Consider the following 19,891-nt stretch of genomic DNA (forward strand, 5'->3'; position numbering starts at 1 on the left):
CATTATAGGAAGAGTGGTAAATTTCAAATTATTATTGAAGCTTGGTTGTACAGTTTTGTCGTAAACAATATTTTAAAATTATAGTAGAAATAAAGAATTTTGAATTTATATTCTATGATATAATTACATGTTTATAGTTTGAAGATTGTATTAGTTTAGTTATTACAGTGCTTTCTATTTCCTTCTTTATTTTTTAACTTCCCAGACTGACTTTTTATCTCTGTATGTTCAAGTAGGACACAGGTGAAGGCACACTGGGGCTGCAGAAGACTAATAGAAAAATAATGGAAAACCTCTTGGTGCCTGGGAATGAGAGAGGTCCAACATCAAGGCCTGGATACCTAGGACCACATGTGGAGTGAAGACTACAGCTGGACCTTAGGGGAGGTGGGAGGCCAGTTCTAGAGAATCAGCCTTCCCAAGACCAGAATCTGCAAATGGCAGAGACCTCCCCTGTCCCCAGCATAAGATTCAAAGTCAGGGCTGTGCACAGCCTGGGACCTCAGGGGAGGGGGCCACGGGGTATGAAGCCACTCAGAGAAGGCTGAAACATGTGGAGTGAAGACTACAGCTGGACCTTAGGGGAGGTGGGAGGCCAGTTCTAGAGAATCAGCCTTCCCAAGACCAGAATCTGCAAATGGCAGAGACCTCCCCTGTCCCCAGCATAAGATTCAAAGTCAGGGCTGTGCACAGCCTGGGACCTCAGGGGAGGGGGCCACGGGGTATGAAGCCACTCAGAGAAGGCTGAAACTGCTGCCCATCTCTGGGAAGTCTCTTCCATCCTCCAATCTGCTCCACCATCAGTCTACCACCAGAGGGATGTGGAGCCATGACTTACAGTAGGGGAGGGAGCAAAACTTCAGATTCATGTAAGAGGACCACAGCTCCATCTTCAAAGGAGGGAATGGCAGCTCTGCTCAGGAGGAGACCATTGCTCCAACTCCAGCTCACAAGAGGGAATCACAGCTCCAGGCTCAAGGGAAGGGACCACAGCTCCAGCTCACAAGAGGGAACCACAGCTTTGGCTCAGAGGACCAGATCACAACTCTGGCTCATGGGAGTGGACCACAGCGCTAGCACCCAGGGCAGGACCACAGCTCCATTTCACAGGAGGGGACCACCACAGCTTCAGCTCACAAGACAGGAGGAGAACCATAGCTCGAACTTATAGGAGGGGAGCACAAGTCCAGCTCACAGGACAGAGCCATAGCTCCAGATTCACAGGAGGGACTATAGCTTGAGGTTCACAGGAGGGTCCACAGTTCCAGTTCATGGGAAGTGACTACAACTCCCCAGGAGGGGACCATAGTTCCAGCACATAGGAAGGGGTGACAGATCCAGGTTCATGGAATGGGATCACAGTTCTAATTGACAGAAGGGGACCACAGCTCCAGACTTGGGAGAGATAACCATAGCTCCCTCTCACAGGAGGAGCCATAGCTCCAGCCCTCAGGAAGGGACCAGAGATCGAGGTTTACAGGAGAGATCACAACTCCAGCTCACAGGAGGGGACCACAGCATCAAGTTCATAGGAGGGGAGCATAGCTCCAGACTGAAGGCAAAGGATCATGGCTCCAGGTTCACAGGAAGCGACCCTAGCTTCAAGTTAATGGGAGGCACTCACAGTTCCAGGTCATGAGAAGAGTCACAAATTTTAATTACAACCATCCTACTCTTTTCCTGTCTCCATCGCTCTGTCCACACAATTATGCTTGTGTTTAAGATACAGCATTTTGGCTTCTATGCAGCAAATGGATGCTATAGTTACTTAGTTACTTACTGGCTTGAATTTCTCACTAGAGGGACATCAATATTGAAGAAAAACACCTTTCATTTTTGCTCAAGGAGACATGCATCATGTCGGTCTTTGTTGTTTATTTTTCATGAACAAGGTTCTGACTTTTATTTTATTTTTTTTAATTAATCGGCAGCCTTTATGTCTTCCTCCCCGCCTAGGGGGAGCCAGTGATGAGACATGTTAAGAGTTGCATTTTGCCAAGAGCTGCCACCACTGCCACCTTGGCTCTTCAGTCATTTTCCTTCTTACTCGCCAAGTCCTTTCTAGCTTGTGTGAGGTGATCAGCCCTCCTCCTCCTTGGTTTGTCACTTGGGTGACATGGGTTCATGGCTCAGTGGCCACCCTCAGGCCCAGCCCCTGGCGAGAGAACTACTCAGGAGTGTGGTGCAGTGGGGTGTTTGCTACTACCTCCTGGATACACCGGTGGCCCGGCCCCTGTGGCCCAAGAGCTAAACAATTACCTCTGAGGGGCCTTCCTTTGGCAACCAGGAGAAAGCAGTTTCCAGCTCCCAGGATCTCCGGTTCCTGAAACTCTCTGAAAAACTAATTTTAAAACTACCTGTCTGAAACTGAGCCTTATTCTAGAGAGCCAACCAGAAGTGAGGGAGGAAGGGGGAGGAGGAAGACAAGAAAGATGAAGAGGAGAAGGGGGTACCGGACTAGTCACAGTGATCTTCACCCTAGTCCTCAAATGGATGCAGGTGCTGTGCTATTTGAGGAGAAACTTTTCACACTAGCACTTTTGGCCTTCCTCAGTTCATCCCAGCTATCTGTAGACATCTCACACACCTGTGGGTCTTTCTGGTCTCAGGCCCTCCGTACTCAGATGACCTAGCTTGCTGAGTATCATGTCTACCGGGCTTTAAACAAACAGGCTCTGTTTCACTTCAAAGTTGGAAGAGTTGATGTTTCCTGCCTGGCCCTAGCTTCTTTGCATAAAGCCCCATAGCTCTTGCATTCACACTGGGCACATGCTAGACAATTCACAGTCATGTACAGAAGGAAGCTTTGCGTCTCGGGAGCCACTGTCCCTTGGATAGGTGACAGCTGGAGTTATACCACTGTGCGATTGCTGTGCATTTAGAGTCAGCTTTACAACATTCATCGTGGGTTTGTAATTGGTGTGGACTGAATAGCCCATCCTCATACAGGGAGCCGGTATTCACCTGCACGCATGCGTGCTGCTTCACATATGTTGGCAGCCTTTCTTTTTAAGTATGCATTTGTGTTTTCCAAGGGCAAGGACTATAAGTCCTCTTTCTCTTAAATGATTCCCCGTGGCACCTGATAAGAGCAGCATGCACAGTGGGTGCTTAGTAAATTTCGGATATCTCTTCTTCCTTTGAACCTCTACCAGGCACCCAGGCCATGGGCCTTTGCAGAAGACTGATTATATGCAGGCCTTGATCCTGAGAACTTGACAGGAAAAATGGAAGAGATTCAGATAATACATCTGAGCCAAAAGCAAAGGTAGAGAATTAGCCACACAGTAGGTACAGAGTGCCAGGCACTGATGCCTCATCCATGTGACACAAGGTATCCTAGGACCCTTAAGGACTTACCGCTGAAGTCAGTCATGCATTTGACTCAGTGTTAAGGTCTTTCATGAGTTATTTAACCTCTCAGAGTCTCAATTTCTTCTTCCATAATATAGGAATAATAAAAATGCTAGTAACTGTTGTGGTCTATTACACCTGTAAATACCTCCTCTCTCTCCTGCTAGTGTTCTGAGTCTGTTGAAACTTAAATATAAACAGCTAGAAGTAAGGGACCAAAATACTACTATTGTTGCTGATAAAAGGTGACAGGAGGTTATAGCTTATGGGCTTCTAATATTGAATCCCAGAATTAGGTAGACATTTCCACTAAATCACAGGCTAGTTATAGTCACAGGGGTTCTCTAGTCAGCAAAAAGCCAACATAAGCTTAGGTTCTGGGAAGGGAAAGCAAAAGGTTTTTTGAAAAGTACCATTATTAATTCTGAGAATTTCATGCAATGTATTTTGATCCTCTTCACTGCTCCTCCCCCATCTCCTCTCAGATCCACCCCCACTTGCCTACCACCCAACTTTGTGTCCTGCATGTTTTAAAAGTACGTTCAGTCCAATTTGTGCTGCCCAAATACTCTTGGGTGTGGGTGGATCCCCTGGAACATGTTCCCAATAGGTGTCAGTTGCTAATAGCGCCTCAGCTAGGGACAGGACTTCGTGCCCACCTGCTCACCCATGCTGAGGTTTTGTCTGCTTGAGCTTACCAGATCTTGTGCATGCTGTCACAAGTACCGTGAATTCACACGTGCAACTTCCCTGCTGTGTTCAGAAAATACCGTTTCCTTGTATTCATCGACCACCCCCAGCTCTTAACAACCTTTCCACTCCCTCTTCCTTGAAGAGCCTTGAGCCTTGAGCCTTGAGGTGAGGGCCATGAGAAACTTGTTCCATTTAGTGCTAAACACTCTGCAGTCTTTTCTCTTGCACCTTGACCAGTTTTTGTCTTAGTGTTAACTGCCCATCTACTGCCAAAAGAGGCTTCTCCGATGAGGCCTGAGAGATTAAACTAATCTGTGGGCATTAGGAGTTCATTTATGCTATATCCGTTTAGCAGAATAAAAGTTGTAGATTCTCCACTAGTGTCTATGACCTACCTAACCCCAGGTTCTTGGCCCCAATAACAGTGCCAGGTGTGAATTTTATTTTGTGGCAGATATCTCTTCTTCCTTTGAACTTCTACCAATCAGAAAGTGTTTTCACCGAACATTGCTCCTAGAGGAAGGGGCAGAACACCTCAGATGTACCATCTAAACTTACAAATTCTTTAATATGAGATGTTCCTATGGGCTCATGTGTTCAACTCTTGGTCTCTGTCTGGTGACACCATTTTATGTGGCTCTGGAAACTTTAGGAGTGGTTGGAAGTAAGTCATTTGGGAGATGTGTTTGTAGCCTGTGCTTTGTGTCTTGTTCTGGCATCCCCTCTTTCCCTCTCTGCTTCCTGTCCATCATGATGGGAGCTATTCCACCAAAGCTTCCCCACCATGATGAGATGAAGCAGCCATGAGCCAAACAGATCTTTCTTCCTTTCAAGGTGTTTATGCAAGCATCTGTTATGGCGATGAGAAAGCTAAGTAGCACACTCTTCCTCCCCAGATAGACCATGTAAGCAGGTTACTTAGAATGTTCTCAGAACGCCCCTTATGTGGGAGAATCTATTGGAAAGAAACCTTCTAAGCTGGACTGGGAAGGATTCATGGGTCATGTAGAACTCTACACATACTAAATTTTATTTAAATCATCTTATGTTATAAATGATGACAGTTGAGCCCACTGTTCAGTAAAATAAGTCTTCCAGTGCTCTTACTGTGTTTTGGAAGTTTTCCTGCACATTTTGTAAAACATGAGAGGCCAATTCTGAGTTAGTGTTTTATAATCCAGACCTTTCACTAAGGTGGACCTCTCCCTTCTCCATCTGTGTGACTTCAAAGCAAGGGCACAGCTGCCTCCCAGGAATCTAAGCACGGGTCCAAGGTGGCTGTGTTCTGACGGTATGTCCTCTCTCTCTCTTGCAGTGCAAGTTGGAATTCCATGCTTGTTCTACAGGCAAAAGCCTAAGCTCCCTTTGCGATGGGCCCTGTCCATGTCTACCGGAACCTGAGCCACCGAAACCCAAGGCAGAAAAGAATGGTGAGTGGGGATCCAAGGAGGCTCCTGGAAGATGGTGCAAATGGTCAGAGCAAGCTTGCGTGGTCAGGCCTGTCTCAGTTGCCAGAGACATGGCATACAATAGAGCTTTCCAGGTTCATGAAGGGGAGATGGGCTGACTTGGCAAGTAAGCGCTCCAGCTAGATTAGGAACCATAAGCTGATTCGCCTTCTACTACCATTAAAAGAGGAAATGAAGAACAGAGAGTCTTTGAAAATCTGTTAGACTGCAGTGTACACCAGGTTCTTTTGGGTGGCAAATTGACTGTGGTGTGGGAGGGGCAGGTTTTCAGCATCTGAGATCACCGCCTGTCCTCCAGTTTATCTCGGTCTTTCTCCAACTATCTGCTCTTAAATCCTTTGAACTTAACCAAGCCCGAATATCAACTCTAAGAGTGCAGAGATATCATGGCAGAGGAAAGCTTTCTCCCCTAAGCATTTCTTCATTAGTATATTCTGCTTGGAGCATGGCATAGAGCCAAGAGAAAGATGAAACAGAATAGCTCCCTGGGGACCACTGTTTCTCCTCTGGGGCTCAATAGGCTGGGATAGCTGGGGCTTCTTGCAATGTTTTCCGATGAGGAACTAATGTGGCCCCACTGGCCTCAGCCCCTTTCTGAATCTTCCTTAATGATATCCAAGGCAGGATTTTGAATTTGCCTTCTGTGGCACTGGACTTTCTTAGTTGGTACTGGCTATTCCCTGGCAAGCACTTCATGTCCATGTATGTCAGTGTGTACAAGTGCATGTGAATTCATGTCTTCTAAAGCCAGAAGTTATTTATGATAGAGAAAGTGAGCAAGGTCAGAAACAATGTGTATTTTTATAAGCTGTGTTGTCTCTTCTAGGGCAAATAGATGAAGATTCCAGGTCTAAGTTTGGATCTTTTCACTTCAGGGATATTACAGGCCTTTTGAGAAGTTTAACTTAGGATATGGATGAGCAATGTAAAACATGAAGCATTGTGATCACAAGTAATCAACAAAGATTATTATTGATTTCCAAATAGAAAACCTGTGTGTGTGTGCGTGCGTGCGTGTGTGCGTGTGTGTGTGTGTGTGTGTGTGTGTGTGTGTGTGTATGTGTGTGTGTGTGTATGAATTCCTCATTGCATTCTGGCGAAAAAAACTAAGTCTGTGAGATACTGAAGTTGTAGGTGTTAATGAGGCCACCTGGGGAGGTCAAATCCTTTTAATCTAGGTTTTGGATCTCATTGGTAAAAAATTTGCAAGATGGACATAAAGGACCGGCAAGCAAACGTTTTTTGAGGAAGTGAGTCTAGAAGGAAGCAAAACACACCTGGCCTGTGAATGAGAATCCAACTGGAAGGTTGGGGTGTGTCTTCTGTGGGTGAGGGGATGTTCAGGGAGGCTGGTTCTAGGGTGGTGAGGCTTGTCTCTTCCTGTGAGGAAGATCAGCTCCCAAGTTTTCCCTTACAGTTAGAATATCACTGGCTGGTCATTTGATGGAAGTTTGAGGGAACTGTGCATGATCAGGGGTTTTGTGACTGGTAGTGGATTTAAAATCCAAAAGAATATGTTGAAAAGCCAAGTGCCTCCTGTCTCCCTGCCTTATAACCCATTCTCATTACCTCCATAGTCCAGAAAATTCAACGAATTTCTGAAGTCTTCCTAGGAAGTTTTAGTAGTCTATGTTATTCTAGGCATATTGTTTATTGCCTTTATTTTCTCTTCTGTTCTGAGGGGAGGGAACTAAACCAAGAAAGTCATCTCCATGGATTTGCCTATTGTATCCTTAGATGAGGTTAATGCATTGCTCCTCAAGGGCTACCAGCTATGCTAAGGTTCCCACTCTAGTCGTGTTAAAGAAAACAGCATTTTCTTTTCAGTCTTTACTGGGGAAAACCCACTTTCTTCACAGTGATCTGCGCTATATATGGTCTTTGCTGTCCTGACCCTCACCTTGTCATACAAAGCTTTCTTAAGTGGGACACTGCGGGTATAGCCTTGACTGCATTATCTATTATGAAAATATTCACAGGTGAAAATAAAATAACTACTGAGTCTATGTGAATACATTGCTATTAAACATAAAGAGACTCAGAGAAAAAGTGCCGTTCCTGCATTCTGAAAGGTCAGTGAGAACAAGATTGCCGTTTAAAAGGATTTCGCGACATTTGCAAAAGCTTAGACTGTTTCATGGTGAAAGACAGTTCAGAAAAGCAAGAAGTCCATCTTATCATAGCAGACACGAGAACGTTAAAGCATAACGCCAACAATATTCCAAAGCAACCGGCCTGGCACCACATAGCCATACCAATTCCTCTAGTACTATGTGCTTATCTTTTCTCAGCAATTTTCTTTTAGAAAGTCACATCCTGACAGTCTTTACTCAAGACTATTTTAATGGAGGGGGTTTAATTTTCAGCTACTTACTATGGATTTAATCACTCTTTCCTTGGAGGGGTGTCACATATTATAGGCAACAAGGGCTTTTACAATTCCCTGCGGTCAGCAAGTGGATGAAACATTTACATTAATAATGTTTAACCTGGACAAATTTGATCAAGGGAAGGCCAACCGTCTCCTTAGACTCGATGGTTCCTTCCATGTGGCTCTCAGTATGGTTTATAACAGGTGATGAGACTTGGGCTGAGGTTGTGGCAGCTGGAATGAAGAAGAGGCATGAATGTCAGGGGACTTCAGAGGTGAAGATACGGGCAGCTGTCAGTTGACAACTGCGCTGTAGTGGTGAAGGGAAGGAGGAGGAAGCATTGAGCGTGATGTCGCCTTCTGTTATCCCTCAGGGCACATTTTAGAAGCAGCATACAGCGGCCGTGACATCTACAGGTAGTCTTTGCTTCCGTAAAATACTTTATTACTGTGGACCCAGTCTGTAGCACTTTTGTTTCTTGCAAAATTATATTCCATAGTCTCACAAGTATAAGTGTGGCTGAGATGCAGCACTGCTATTATGGGTGGTGTTGCTGAGACTCCATTTTCAGGATTATTTCTCTTTTGAACCTCTGTGATCTGATACTAAAAATACCCACAACGTACCCCTCCAAATTTACTCTGTTCAATCCGAGTTGGCACTATACTGTAGGAAGTAAGGATGAGGTGGGGGCTTGTGAGCTATAGCACTGGAGGGAGGCAGTTTCTGATATAGTTTGCCATTCCTAGGCATTGACCCAACCGCATGGAGATTTTGCCATCTTCTGTTAGTTGGGGAGCCAGGGTTTATTTCTACCAGGCCCAGTAAAAGCTACGTGAGACTCCACCATGAACTCTATATCCATTAAGAACATATGGAATGCTTTCTCCTCTGTCGATGTTTCGGGATTCACTAGTCCCGTGGCTCTGTTCAGTAACACAGAAAATGTGAGGATACCCTTCAGTGGTTTTCTGGCATGAAAGGTGTTGAGATCAGAACCTCAAGTCTGGATCTGCCCATAGTCATTTCTGTTCCGTGTGGAGGATATCTACACGGCCCTTGCCTCAAGCTGGCTTTCATGTTGATGGAAAAGCATGGTCCTCATTCTGTGCAGGACTTACTCATTTTCTTGGTGTTTTGGTTTTCAGGACAAGGCCTGGATTGGGAGTTGTATTAGTCAGGGTTCTCCAAAGAAACAGAACAGGTAGAATGAATATATATATATAGAGACTTATCAGCTTAGCTCACAGGATAGAGTCCAAGCAGTCCACCAATGGCTGTACCACAATTATTTATCCCTAAGGAATCTCCTGCCTTCCAGATATAATCTTCATTACCTCCATTGTAGAGAACCAGTCCAATTTCCCCCTGGTTTTTTGGGTCAATCACCCCTCCTAATACTATTACTCCTTTCTTAGCCTACTGACTTAAGGGTATCAGAAGCTCAAAGTGGCCATGGGGAAGTCTTAGCTTCCAGTTCAATGGAGTGTTTGTGTGTCTCCTGGCAGAAGCACTCCCTCCTCTGGAACCAAAACATCTAAGCCAGCTGAGTGCAAAGTCGAGGGTACAGGAAGCAAAAATTTTCTTAGTGGGTCACCTGGGGTGATAGTGAGTAGAATCGTTCCCACTTCCACCCCTTAATTCCTGGACCCATGAATCCTGGCTATAGGAGAAACTGTACCATATATTGGATGCTGAGTCAAAGCACACACTGCCTTCTGGAGGACCCTGCCCCAACCCTCCAGGCTATTGCCACCTAATTGGCACTGTAACTGTGTCTTTAAGAGGCCATTCCATCATTCTATCAAGCCAGCTGCTTCAGGATGGTGGGGAACATGGTAGGACTAGTGGATTCCATGACCATGGGCCCACTGTTGCACTTCTTTTGTTGTGAAGTGAGGTCCCTGGTCAGAAGTGATGCTGTGCGGAATACCATGATGATGGATAAGGCATTCTGTAAGTCCCTGGATAGTAGTTTTGGCAGAAGCATTACGTGCAGGAAAGGCAAATCCATAACCAGAATAAGTGTCTATTCCTGTAAGGACAAAACGCTGTCCCCTCCAAAATGGAAGTGGTCCAATATAGTCAACCTGCCACCAGGTTGCAGGCTGGTCACCACGGGGAATAGTGTCATAACAGGGGCTCAGTGTTGGTCTCTGCTATTGGCATATCTGGCGCTCAGCAGCAGCTGTAGCCAGGTCAGCTTTCGTCAGTGGGAGTCCATGCTGTCGAGCCCATGCATAACCTCCATCTCTGCCACCATGGCCACTTTGTTCATGGGCCCATTGAGCAATGACAGGGATAGCTGAAGAAGGAGATTGACAGTCCACAGAGCAGGTCATCTGATCTACTTGATTATTGAACTCATCTTCTGCTGAAGCCACTTTTTGATGAGCATTTACATGAGACACAAGTATGTTTACATCCTTTGCCCATTTGGAGAGATCTATCCACATACTTCTTCCCCAAATGTCTTTCTCACCAATTTTCCAATCATGCTCCTTCCAAGTCCCTGACCATCCAGCCAAACCTTGGCTACAGCCCATGAATCAGTATATAATCTCACTTCTGGCCATTTCTCCTTTCAAGCAAAATGCATGACCATGTGCACTGCCTGAAATTCTGCCCACTGTGAAGACTTTCCTTCCCCAGTGTCCTTCAAGGTTGTTCCAGAAATTGGATGTAATACTGCAGCTGTCCACTTCTTGAGCGGTGCCTGCATAGCGTGCAGAACCATCTGTAAACCAAGCCCCAGTCTTCTCTTCCTCAGTCAGCTGATCAAAGGTTATACCCCATAAAGCCATAGGTGCATACTTGAGAATAGGAGGCATCGTAACAGGAGTAGGAACCATAGGCATTTGGGCAACTTCTTCATGTAATTTTCTTGTGCCTTCTGGGCCTGCTCCATCCCGATCACATATACACCACTTCCATTTGATAATGGATTGTTGCTGTGCACATCTTACTTTATGGCTTGGGGGGTCAGATAACACCCAGCTCATGATGGGCAGCTCCAGTCACATGGCGACTTGGTGGCCCATTGTCAAACGTTCAGTTTCCACTACGGCCCAATAGCAGGCTAAGAGCTGTCTCTCAATCAGAGAATAGTTGTCTTCAGATGAATGCAAAGTCTTACTCCAAAATCCCAATGGCCTCCACTGTGATTCCCCTATGGGGGCCTGCCAGAGACTCCAAACAGCATCTCTATTCTGCCACTGATACCTCAAGCACCATCAGGTCTGCTGGATCATGTGGCTCAAAGGGCAGAGCAGCTTGTACAGCAGTCTGGACCTGTTGAAGGGCACTTTCCTGTTCCAGGCCCCACTCAAAGGTAGCTGCCTTCCTAGTCACTTGATAAATGGTTCGTAGTAAGACACCCAGATGAGGAATTTGCTGCCTCCAGAATCCAAACAGGCCCACTAAGTGTTGTGCTTCTTTCTTGGTGGAGGGAGGGGCCAAGTGCAACAACTTATTCTTCACCTTAGAAGGAATATCTCTGCATGCTCCACACCACTGAACTCCTAGAAATTTCACTGACGTAGAAAGCCCTTGAATTTTGGTTGGATTTATCTCCCATCCTCTCATGCGAATATGCTTTACCAACAAGTCCAGACTGTTTGCTACCTCCTGATCACTGGATCCAATAAGCAAAACATCATCAATATAGTGGACCAGTGTGATATTTTGTGGAAGAGTCAGGCGATCAACATCCCTTCGAACCAAGTTATGGCACAATGCTGGAGAGTTAATATACCCTTGAGGCAGGACAGTAAAGGTAGTGTGTTGGCCTTGTCAGCCGAAATCAAATTGCTTCTGGTGGGCCTTATGAACCAGTATCATGAAGAAAGCATTTGCCAAATCAATAGCTGCATACCAGGTACCAGGGAATATATTAATCTGCTCGAGTAAGGAAACCACATCTGGTACAGCAGCTGCAGTTGGAGTCACTACTTAAGTTTTTGATAGTTAACTGTCATTCTCCATGACCTATCTGTCTTCTGCATAGGCCAGATAGGGTTAAAGGGAGATGTGGTGGGAATCACCATCCCTGCATCTTCCAAATCCTTGATAGTAGCACTAATTTCTGCAATCCCTCCAGGGATGCGATACTGTTTTTGGTTCACTATTTTCCCTGGCAGAGGTAATTCTAGTGGTTTCCATTTGGCCTTTCCACCCATAATAGCCCTCACTCCACAGGTCAGGGAACCAATGTGGGGATTCTGCCAATTCCTAAGTATATCTATCCCAATTATACATTCTGGTACTGGGGAAATAACCACAGGATGAGTTCGGGGACCCACTGGATATACTGTCAGTCAGACTTCAGCCAAATCTCCATTTATCTCCTGACCTCCATGAGCCCCTATTTTAACTGGAGGGCCACAATGCTTTTTAGGGTCTCCTGGAATCAGTGTCAACTTAGAAACAATATCCAATAGGCCGTGGAAAGTCCGAATATTTCCTTTCCGCCAATGTACAGTTACTCTAGTAAAAGGCCGCAGGTCCCTCTGGGGAAGGATGGGTGAGAGGCGAACAGCATAACTCTTTGGTATGTGACAAGGTCCCTCCTCAAGGACACAGGACTTCCCTTCATTCAAGGGGTTCTGGGTCTGTTACCTGTCTCAAGTCTGGAAATTGGTTGACTGAGCGAGATTCTCTATTGCTACGATCCAATACTGACTTCCTTTCATTCGTCCTAGAGCTTTTCTGCTTATACAGATCAAATAAAAACTTAGTAGGCTTCTTATGTATGTGGTCCCTGGAAACACTATGATTGATTAGCCAGTACCACAGGTCCATTCGGGTGATGCCATTGTAGGTATTGTTTTGCCTTTGCCGCCCATTACGATAAGTACGCTCACCTTGTCTTTGGTAATTCACTGCTGCCACCTGACCCCTACTCCGAGGTCCTGTTACACCTATAATATTTACATTTAATTTATGCAATTGAGCAGCAGCATCTCCAACTGTAAGATTCGGCATAAGGAAAAGAGCAAAAACAAAGCTCTTCAAACGTTCTGGGGTCTCTCTCAGTACTTTCCATCTTATAAAATCAGAAAAAGGCATGTCCTCTGGGCCCTCCCATTGTGGAGGATTTGATGTTGCACTACGAATCCACTCGAGCATACCAATTTGCCTGAGTCTTACAATCCCTTCATCAACACTAAGCCAAGGGATATCAGGTATTTCCAGCTCTCTGTCAGTAGGCCATCTTTTGGTAAATACCTCAGCCAACCAATCAAATAAACTTTTAACACCCTTTTTAACTGCATGAGCTTCCATATTAAACCTAGAATCTCCAGTCAGGGGGCCCATGTCAATAAACTCAGCCTGATCCAATTTTATGTTCCTTCCACCATTATCCCGTACCCTTAAAATCCATTCCCAGGCATATTCATTAGACTTCTGCTTGAATGAATTAGCATATTCACTAAGTTCTTTAGTGGTGTAGTCCACCTCCTCATGGACCACACTTTCTATCTCTCCTCTAGGGGCCTGCTTAGCTTTGAGTCTGGTTATAGGTCTAGAGGCAACAATAACTGGGCCCTGAGGGACATCAGCTTTGTCTTTTTGAATGGGATTAGCTTCCTCAGGCAAGGGTGGGGAGGGTGGGTGTGCTGAGAGTGGGGAGATTAATTCATCAGGTGAATCAAATTCCTCAGAGTCTGAGGATTCAAAACCCTCAGCCGCCTCAGGGTTCTCCCACAGGTCTCCATCCCACGTGTCAGGATTCTAATCTTTCCCTACCAATGCCCTCACCTTTACTGCTGACACCCTTTGAGGCTGGGAATTAAATTTGCATTGTAGGTCAGCCAAACATATAATAAGGGCTCCAGCTTGATTTTCTATAGCTTTAGCTGTCTGGCTGCTCGAGAGAAGATTCTCTTCCAGGGCACACTTGGAAACTTTTAAACTGTTGATTCAAATCTGGAGCTTGTCAGTTTTATCATTAAGCTCATTGTTTATCTTCATCACTTTATCCACAGATGCTAGAAGTAACCAGCCAGCGTCATTATTTTTCTTATTTTTCCACAAATTGTCAAATGTTTTATGTATAGAGTCACTAAATTTCTTGCTCTTCACAAGAGGTGAGTTAGAAGATTCAGATGCGCCTATCTCCATAATTGTTTCAAATAGTCTACACCATGGACTTTCAGTGCTCTCCATGCTACCTGAAGACTCTGAATTGGAGAGCCTGCTCCAAATACCAACAAGCCCATTAAAGAAATTCATCCTTTCAGTTCTGTTTCTCTAGAACCACTCCTGGTACCACAATCCGTATTAGTCAGCATTCTCTAAAGGAAGAGAACTGGTAGGATGAATATATATGTATAGAGATTTATCAGCTTATCTCACAGGTTAGAGTCCGAGTAGTCCAACAATGGCTGCACCACACTGGAGAGGCTGAGAATCTGTAGTCGCTCAGTCCACGAGGCTGGATGTCTCAGTAGTCCCAATCTGGGGCTGGGAATTCCAAAATATCAGCTAGTCTTCAGTCTACAGCAGCAAGATGAACTCACCAGCGAGAGAGAAGGCAAGAAGCAAGAAGCCAGGTGTTCTCCTCTGCCTTGGCCTTTTATAAGAGCTGCCATCAGAAGGTAACACCCACATTTAGGGTGTGTCTTCCAGCTTCAGATGAGCCAATTAAGATCTCTCTCATTTCAGGTAATCCCAGATCCAGTCAAGTTGATACCCAGGATTAGCCATCACAGGAGTGTTCAAGTGAAACATTTGCATTAATAATGTTTGACCTGAACAAATTTGATCAAGGAAAGGCTGATCTTTTCCTTAGACGTCATGGACAAGAACAAGATTAGCAGAACAGGGTGAAGAACATCTTTCTTAGGATCTGAATGGACTCTGCCTATTCTTCTTCTTTCCAGAATCTCCAACATTGATGGGTATTGGTTATAAATGCACAAAGGGTATGAGGACCTGTTTACTTGCTCTCTATTCTTCTAAGAGTACGGTCTTCTGGTTCTTCTGGGTTTGGTCTTTTTGAGGTAAGATATCCCTAACTCTTGTAAAGCAGAAGGTTCTTGTGTCTCTAAATTTCAACAGCATTGTTTTGAAGTCAAAAATAATGGTTGAGATTTTGGTCTTTTAATTTATCTGGCATCTTTCCTTTGATGTGACTGCTGGAGAGTGATGGGTTTAGGGTCATCCTTTAATAGCTCTGACTATTTCCTATTATACTTTTCAATTACCTCATGACCTTGGGCAAACTACCACTCTGATCTTATAAAACCAGTCCAGCCTCAAAGAAAGAATTGAGAAGCAGGGCATGTAGCTCAGTAGTGGTTCACCTGCTTGGTATGTATAAGGCCCAGGGTTTGATTCCAGTCATAAGGAAGAAAAGAGGGAGGAGGGTCTGGAAATCTATGTAGTAAGCCTAAGTCTTATACATTCTTTTGGAATAATCTCTCCTGGGCTTTCTTGGTGTGCCAGGACTAACAGCTAGGCCAGTCACCTCTTAGACTGAGCATCACTTCTTAGCTCAAGGGTATTGCTGCTGCCCTTCTTCAGGCCTCAGCAGGGGTCTTAGGGAAAGTCCACTGTGGTGGTTTCATGATTTTTTACAGCAGAGGAAAATCAAAGAGGAAAATAGAAGTCTGTTAAAATGAAAGGCTCTAAAGTACATTTTTCAGACAGCCAATGAATCTCCCCTTCCAAATCAGAGCCTTCCCAGCCCACACCACCCTCCCTCTCTGAGTCAAACCTTCCCTCTCAGCCTGAGCTTAGCAGCTTGCTCTGGGCCTCATATATCCAAGAAGTTCACAAAGAGCAGTGTCACCTCCTAGAGGCACAGCTTGGGTTTTGGAGAGCAGATATGGATTTGGACATCCTGAGAAATGCGAACTGAATGTGCTGGATAACTGTAGTTGTCAGCTTGACACACCTGGGTGGAAGGACTCTCAGTTGAAGAACTGTCCCCATTGGATTGGCCTGTGGCCATGTCAGTCAGGTATTTTCTTGATTTTTGAGTGACATTGGAGGGCCCAGACCACTGTGGGTGGTGTCACCTCTGGGCAGGTGCCCTGTATTGTATAAGAAAGCAAGCTGAGCACAGGTCAGAGGAGTAAGCCAGTAAGCAGCATTCCTCCATGGTCTGTGCTCCAGGTTCCTGCACTGAGTTCCTGCCTTGGCTTCCCTTGATGATAGTCTGTGTTTGAAATCAAATAAACCCTTTCTTCCCCAAGTTGGATTTGGTCAGTATTTTAAATCACAGCAATAAAAAGTAACCAAGACACTGGAGAAGGCTAGAAGGGTACCCACCACTGGCCTGACATGTGTTGGAGATGGGCGCAAGATGGGAGCACATTGGGCTCAGGAAGGCAGGAGAGAGGCTGCTCTTCCCAGCAGGGCACACTGAGGAGGAGATAACAACTTCCCTCCAGCTGAGCTATTTGGAACAGTAGAAAAATTGTCCGCAGCGATTTTCTTTTCTCAAATAATGTTTTCCACCTGAGGGCTGTATTTTAGGGGCAAAAAGTCTTGGGTTGACAGACGGTTGTCTAATTCCATTAAGTATCACAAGTGGATTTGGGGAAATGTGTTTAAATGGGAACAGGAGGCAATGCAAAAGAAACAGTTGAGAGTTCTTTCTAGATGTAACAAATCAGTGGGAAAATCCTAAAAGAATCCTGTTATCATGGCTTCTAGAAACATGGAAATTGTCTTTGCATCCAGGAGAGAATGATTACTTTTAATGCTTGTGGTGTATGGGGCGAAGGCTCCAGGTTTGCAAACCTGTGATTTAAAAGCAGCTTATAGTAACCTTTCCATGACCATTCAGGTCAAATTTCTTAGTATTCAGTACTACACTACAGTCAGAAATTAAACATACAAAGAAATGTTGAATTTTTAAGGACCTGTTATTCTAAATGCTGTGGCCTGAAAAAAGAAAGGGATTACATTTACAACTGCCTGAGGAATTTCCATTCCATCATCAGGACTGAGTCAAGTGCTGACTTTGGTCTCTGGCTCTTCTACCATTCTGTGGAGCGGCTCTGGGAAGGTAGACCCAGGTTCTTCTGTTTGGAGAAAGCCGAAGGTGAAAAGAGAAAGGAGTAAACTGAGGCACGGTTGGAGTGATAACTGGAGTTCAGAGGGGAAGGAGGTGGATGTTTGGAATTAGGGACTGTGATGCTGTGCGCAAACTGCTCACCTCAGCTACTCTTTACAAATTACACACTAGGGCTGGAGAGATGGCTCAGTGGTTAAGAGTGCGTCCTGTTCTTCCAGAGGTCCAGAGTTTAGTTCCTAGTACCCATCTCTGAAACTCACAAATGCCTATAACTTCAACTTCACAGAATCCAGCACCTTTTTATGGCTTCTATGTGCACCTGCTCTCATGTGCACATAGACACACATACACACACACACACACACACACACACACCACGGTGGTGGTCAATGCCTTTAATCCTAGCACTCTGGAAGCAGAGGCAGGTAGATCTCTATGAGTTTGAGGCCAGCCTATTCAACATAGGGAGACCCTGTCTCAATAAACAAACAAACATAAATCAGGTGAACCTAGGAGCATAGTTTAGTGGTAGAGTGCTTGTGTAGAATGTTAAGGTTTAGGTTCCACCCCCAGGATTGCAATTAAAAATTAATAAATCATATCGTGTTACACATTGGCTTTAAAGTCTCTAACAGCTTCCTCTAAGATCCCAAATCCTTATTCAGGCCTGGAAGGCCTCCTGTGGCCTGTCTTCTGCTCCCTCCTTTGACCTCACCTCTTGACACCTCTGGTACTCCTGCATATAAAACACATCTTATATAAAATCTAAATATTATAAAGTGCTCGCCATTTTCATATGCCTTAAATTATATATATGCACACACACACATATTCACTGTTTTTTAAGTTTTCATCACACCAAATTGGAATGTTTTGTATCCTGACTTTTGGATACCATAGATGTGTTCTTTGAAATTTTAAAAATATTTTATTTATTTTTATTTTATGTGCATGTATATTTTGCTTGCAGGTATGTAAGCATATCCATGTGTGCAATGCTCACAGAGACCATAAGAGGGAGTCAGATTACCTAGAAGGAGCTGGAGTTATAGACAGTTGTTAGCCACCATGTGGATGCTGGGAACTGAACTCAGGTCCTCTATAAGAGTAACCAGTGCTCTTAACCACTGAACCAACTCTCTAGCCCAAGATGTTTTCTTATATATACCCAAATGTATACATTTGTCTCTTTGTGTGTGAACACACACACACCCCTACATACCTACCAGTCAGCCACAGTCATTCTGTCTTTGTTGTTACCTTGAAATTCAGATTTAAAAAATGCACTGGTCACTCAGCATTTACACTTAGATGCCCATGAACACACCAGGCATAACATGTCCCAAAGCAAACCCCAGCCTCCCTCCCATCTCTGCTCCTTTCTCCTGTAGGACATGCCATCTTACGTCACAGAAGCTTTTTTCCCCTGGTTATAGAAACTCTTCTTTTTCTCACTTACCACTTATAACCATTCTCAAATCACATTGGCTCAAATTCCAAATATATTTTCAAATATATCCACTCCCCACCTCCTCCACTATGACCCCGCTAGGAGTTTAAGTTATCCTTGTGCTTTATTTTAATAGCTTCCTAATTAGTCTCCTGGGTCCTATGTTTTCCTTTGAACATAGTAGTCTAGTTAATTGTGTAAAGTGTGAGTGACTTCAAGCTATTGCTGTTCAAGACACTCCAATGAGTTCTCATCTTGTTCAGGTTAAGTGAAAAGCTAAAGACTTCTGGGCAACAGACACAGCCCTACATGAACAGGTCTCTGTCCATGTCTTCTCCTGACGCCCTTGCTCACTCAGTTGCTGGCAAATAGGTTTTCATGTGGCCTTCAGATATGTGCAACACATCACTGTCCCCTCAGCCCTGCCTTTACCAGAGAGCCCCATGTCTCCTTCTGTCTCTTTCCACCTGTCCAGACGTCACTTTCTTAGGGATCCTTTCCCAGTTCACCCTGCCCCTTTCCCACTTTATTTTTCTCCATATAACCTTCTAATAGATTTGTTTTCTTACCTGTCCGGTTTATTGTCTGTCTTTCCTAAACAAAACAGAATTCACCTGAAGGTATTTTGCCTAGATTCTCAATAAATCAGGTGTTCGATGAACTTGCTCTGTCTCTTTAAAAAATTGTCCCTCTTCGTATATATGTACCATCATTTCCACTGTTTAGAATCATTTTTAAGAGGTTTTATTGTGACACAAATAAGCTATATTATGTGCTTAATACATGAACCATGTTATGTACTTTGTATGGCTGCTCAATTCTCACAAATGAGGTTTTTTTCTATTGCTAGTGAAAAATAAAAATTGGATAGATAATAAACCAGAACATGAACTTAAGTCGTTTTTGGAACTTGTGCTCTTACCCTCACATTGGCCCATGTTCTTAACCTATGTCAAGTGTCCATGAAAGTCAGGCTTCCTTTGGAGAGTGAAAAAGCATCCACAGGCCACAATATGCATGGCCACATGTGAACAACATGCACATTTGTGAATATTAAGCTACTTTTTTTTTTTTTTTTTTTTTTTTTTTTTTTTGGGGGGTCTCCCTGTAGCCCCAGCTGGCCCTGGACATTTCTAACATCACAGTCCTCACGGATAGGATTTTTCCAAGGTGAGAGACTTCATATCGTCCCTATTTTCTCCTCTGTCTTTCAGCATGTATGCTTAGCTCTCTGAAACTCATCAAAACACTGGCATGAGCGCATTGTTCCACACCATACTGTGCTTTTCTGATAGTCACAACTTTCTGACCTAGCTCCTTCAAGATAAAAATTCATTTGTAATCTGTCCTGAAGTCAACTGCTGTTGCTCAGCTATCTGTTACTATGAAAAAGATAGCATTGCACAATATGAAATACATTGAAATATAATCACAAGAATGCATGTGGCTGCTACCCCACCAAGTGGCTGCTTAGTAAGTGTTGCCCTCCTTTCTAGATTCCAGAAGTAGAAGTAGAAGCTGGGTC

General features: G+C 44.4%; 1 protein-coding gene across 3 annotated transcripts in view; it reads left to right on the forward strand.

Moving 5' to 3' along the window:
- Spock1 (SPARC (osteonectin), cwcv and kazal like domains proteoglycan 1) overlaps positions 1-19,891 on the forward strand; it is a 562,385-nt gene that overhangs the window by 464,391 nt on the left and 78,103 nt on the right. For all 3 annotated transcript variants that reach the window (XM_008831820.2, XM_008831819.2, XM_008831818.3), the window contains one exon: positions 5,363-5,477. In XM_008831820.2, coding sequence (XP_008830042.1) covers positions 5,363-5,477 — 115 coding nt within the window. The remainder of the gene's footprint in view (positions 1-5,362; positions 5,478-19,891) is intronic.

This window comes from Nannospalax galili, unplaced genomic scaffold (assembly GCF_000622305.1).
Source record: "Nannospalax galili isolate Female #2095 unplaced genomic scaffold, S.galili_v1.0 scaffold735, whole genome shotgun sequence".
NCBI lineage: Eukaryota > Metazoa > Chordata > Mammalia > Rodentia > Spalacidae > Nannospalax > Nannospalax galili.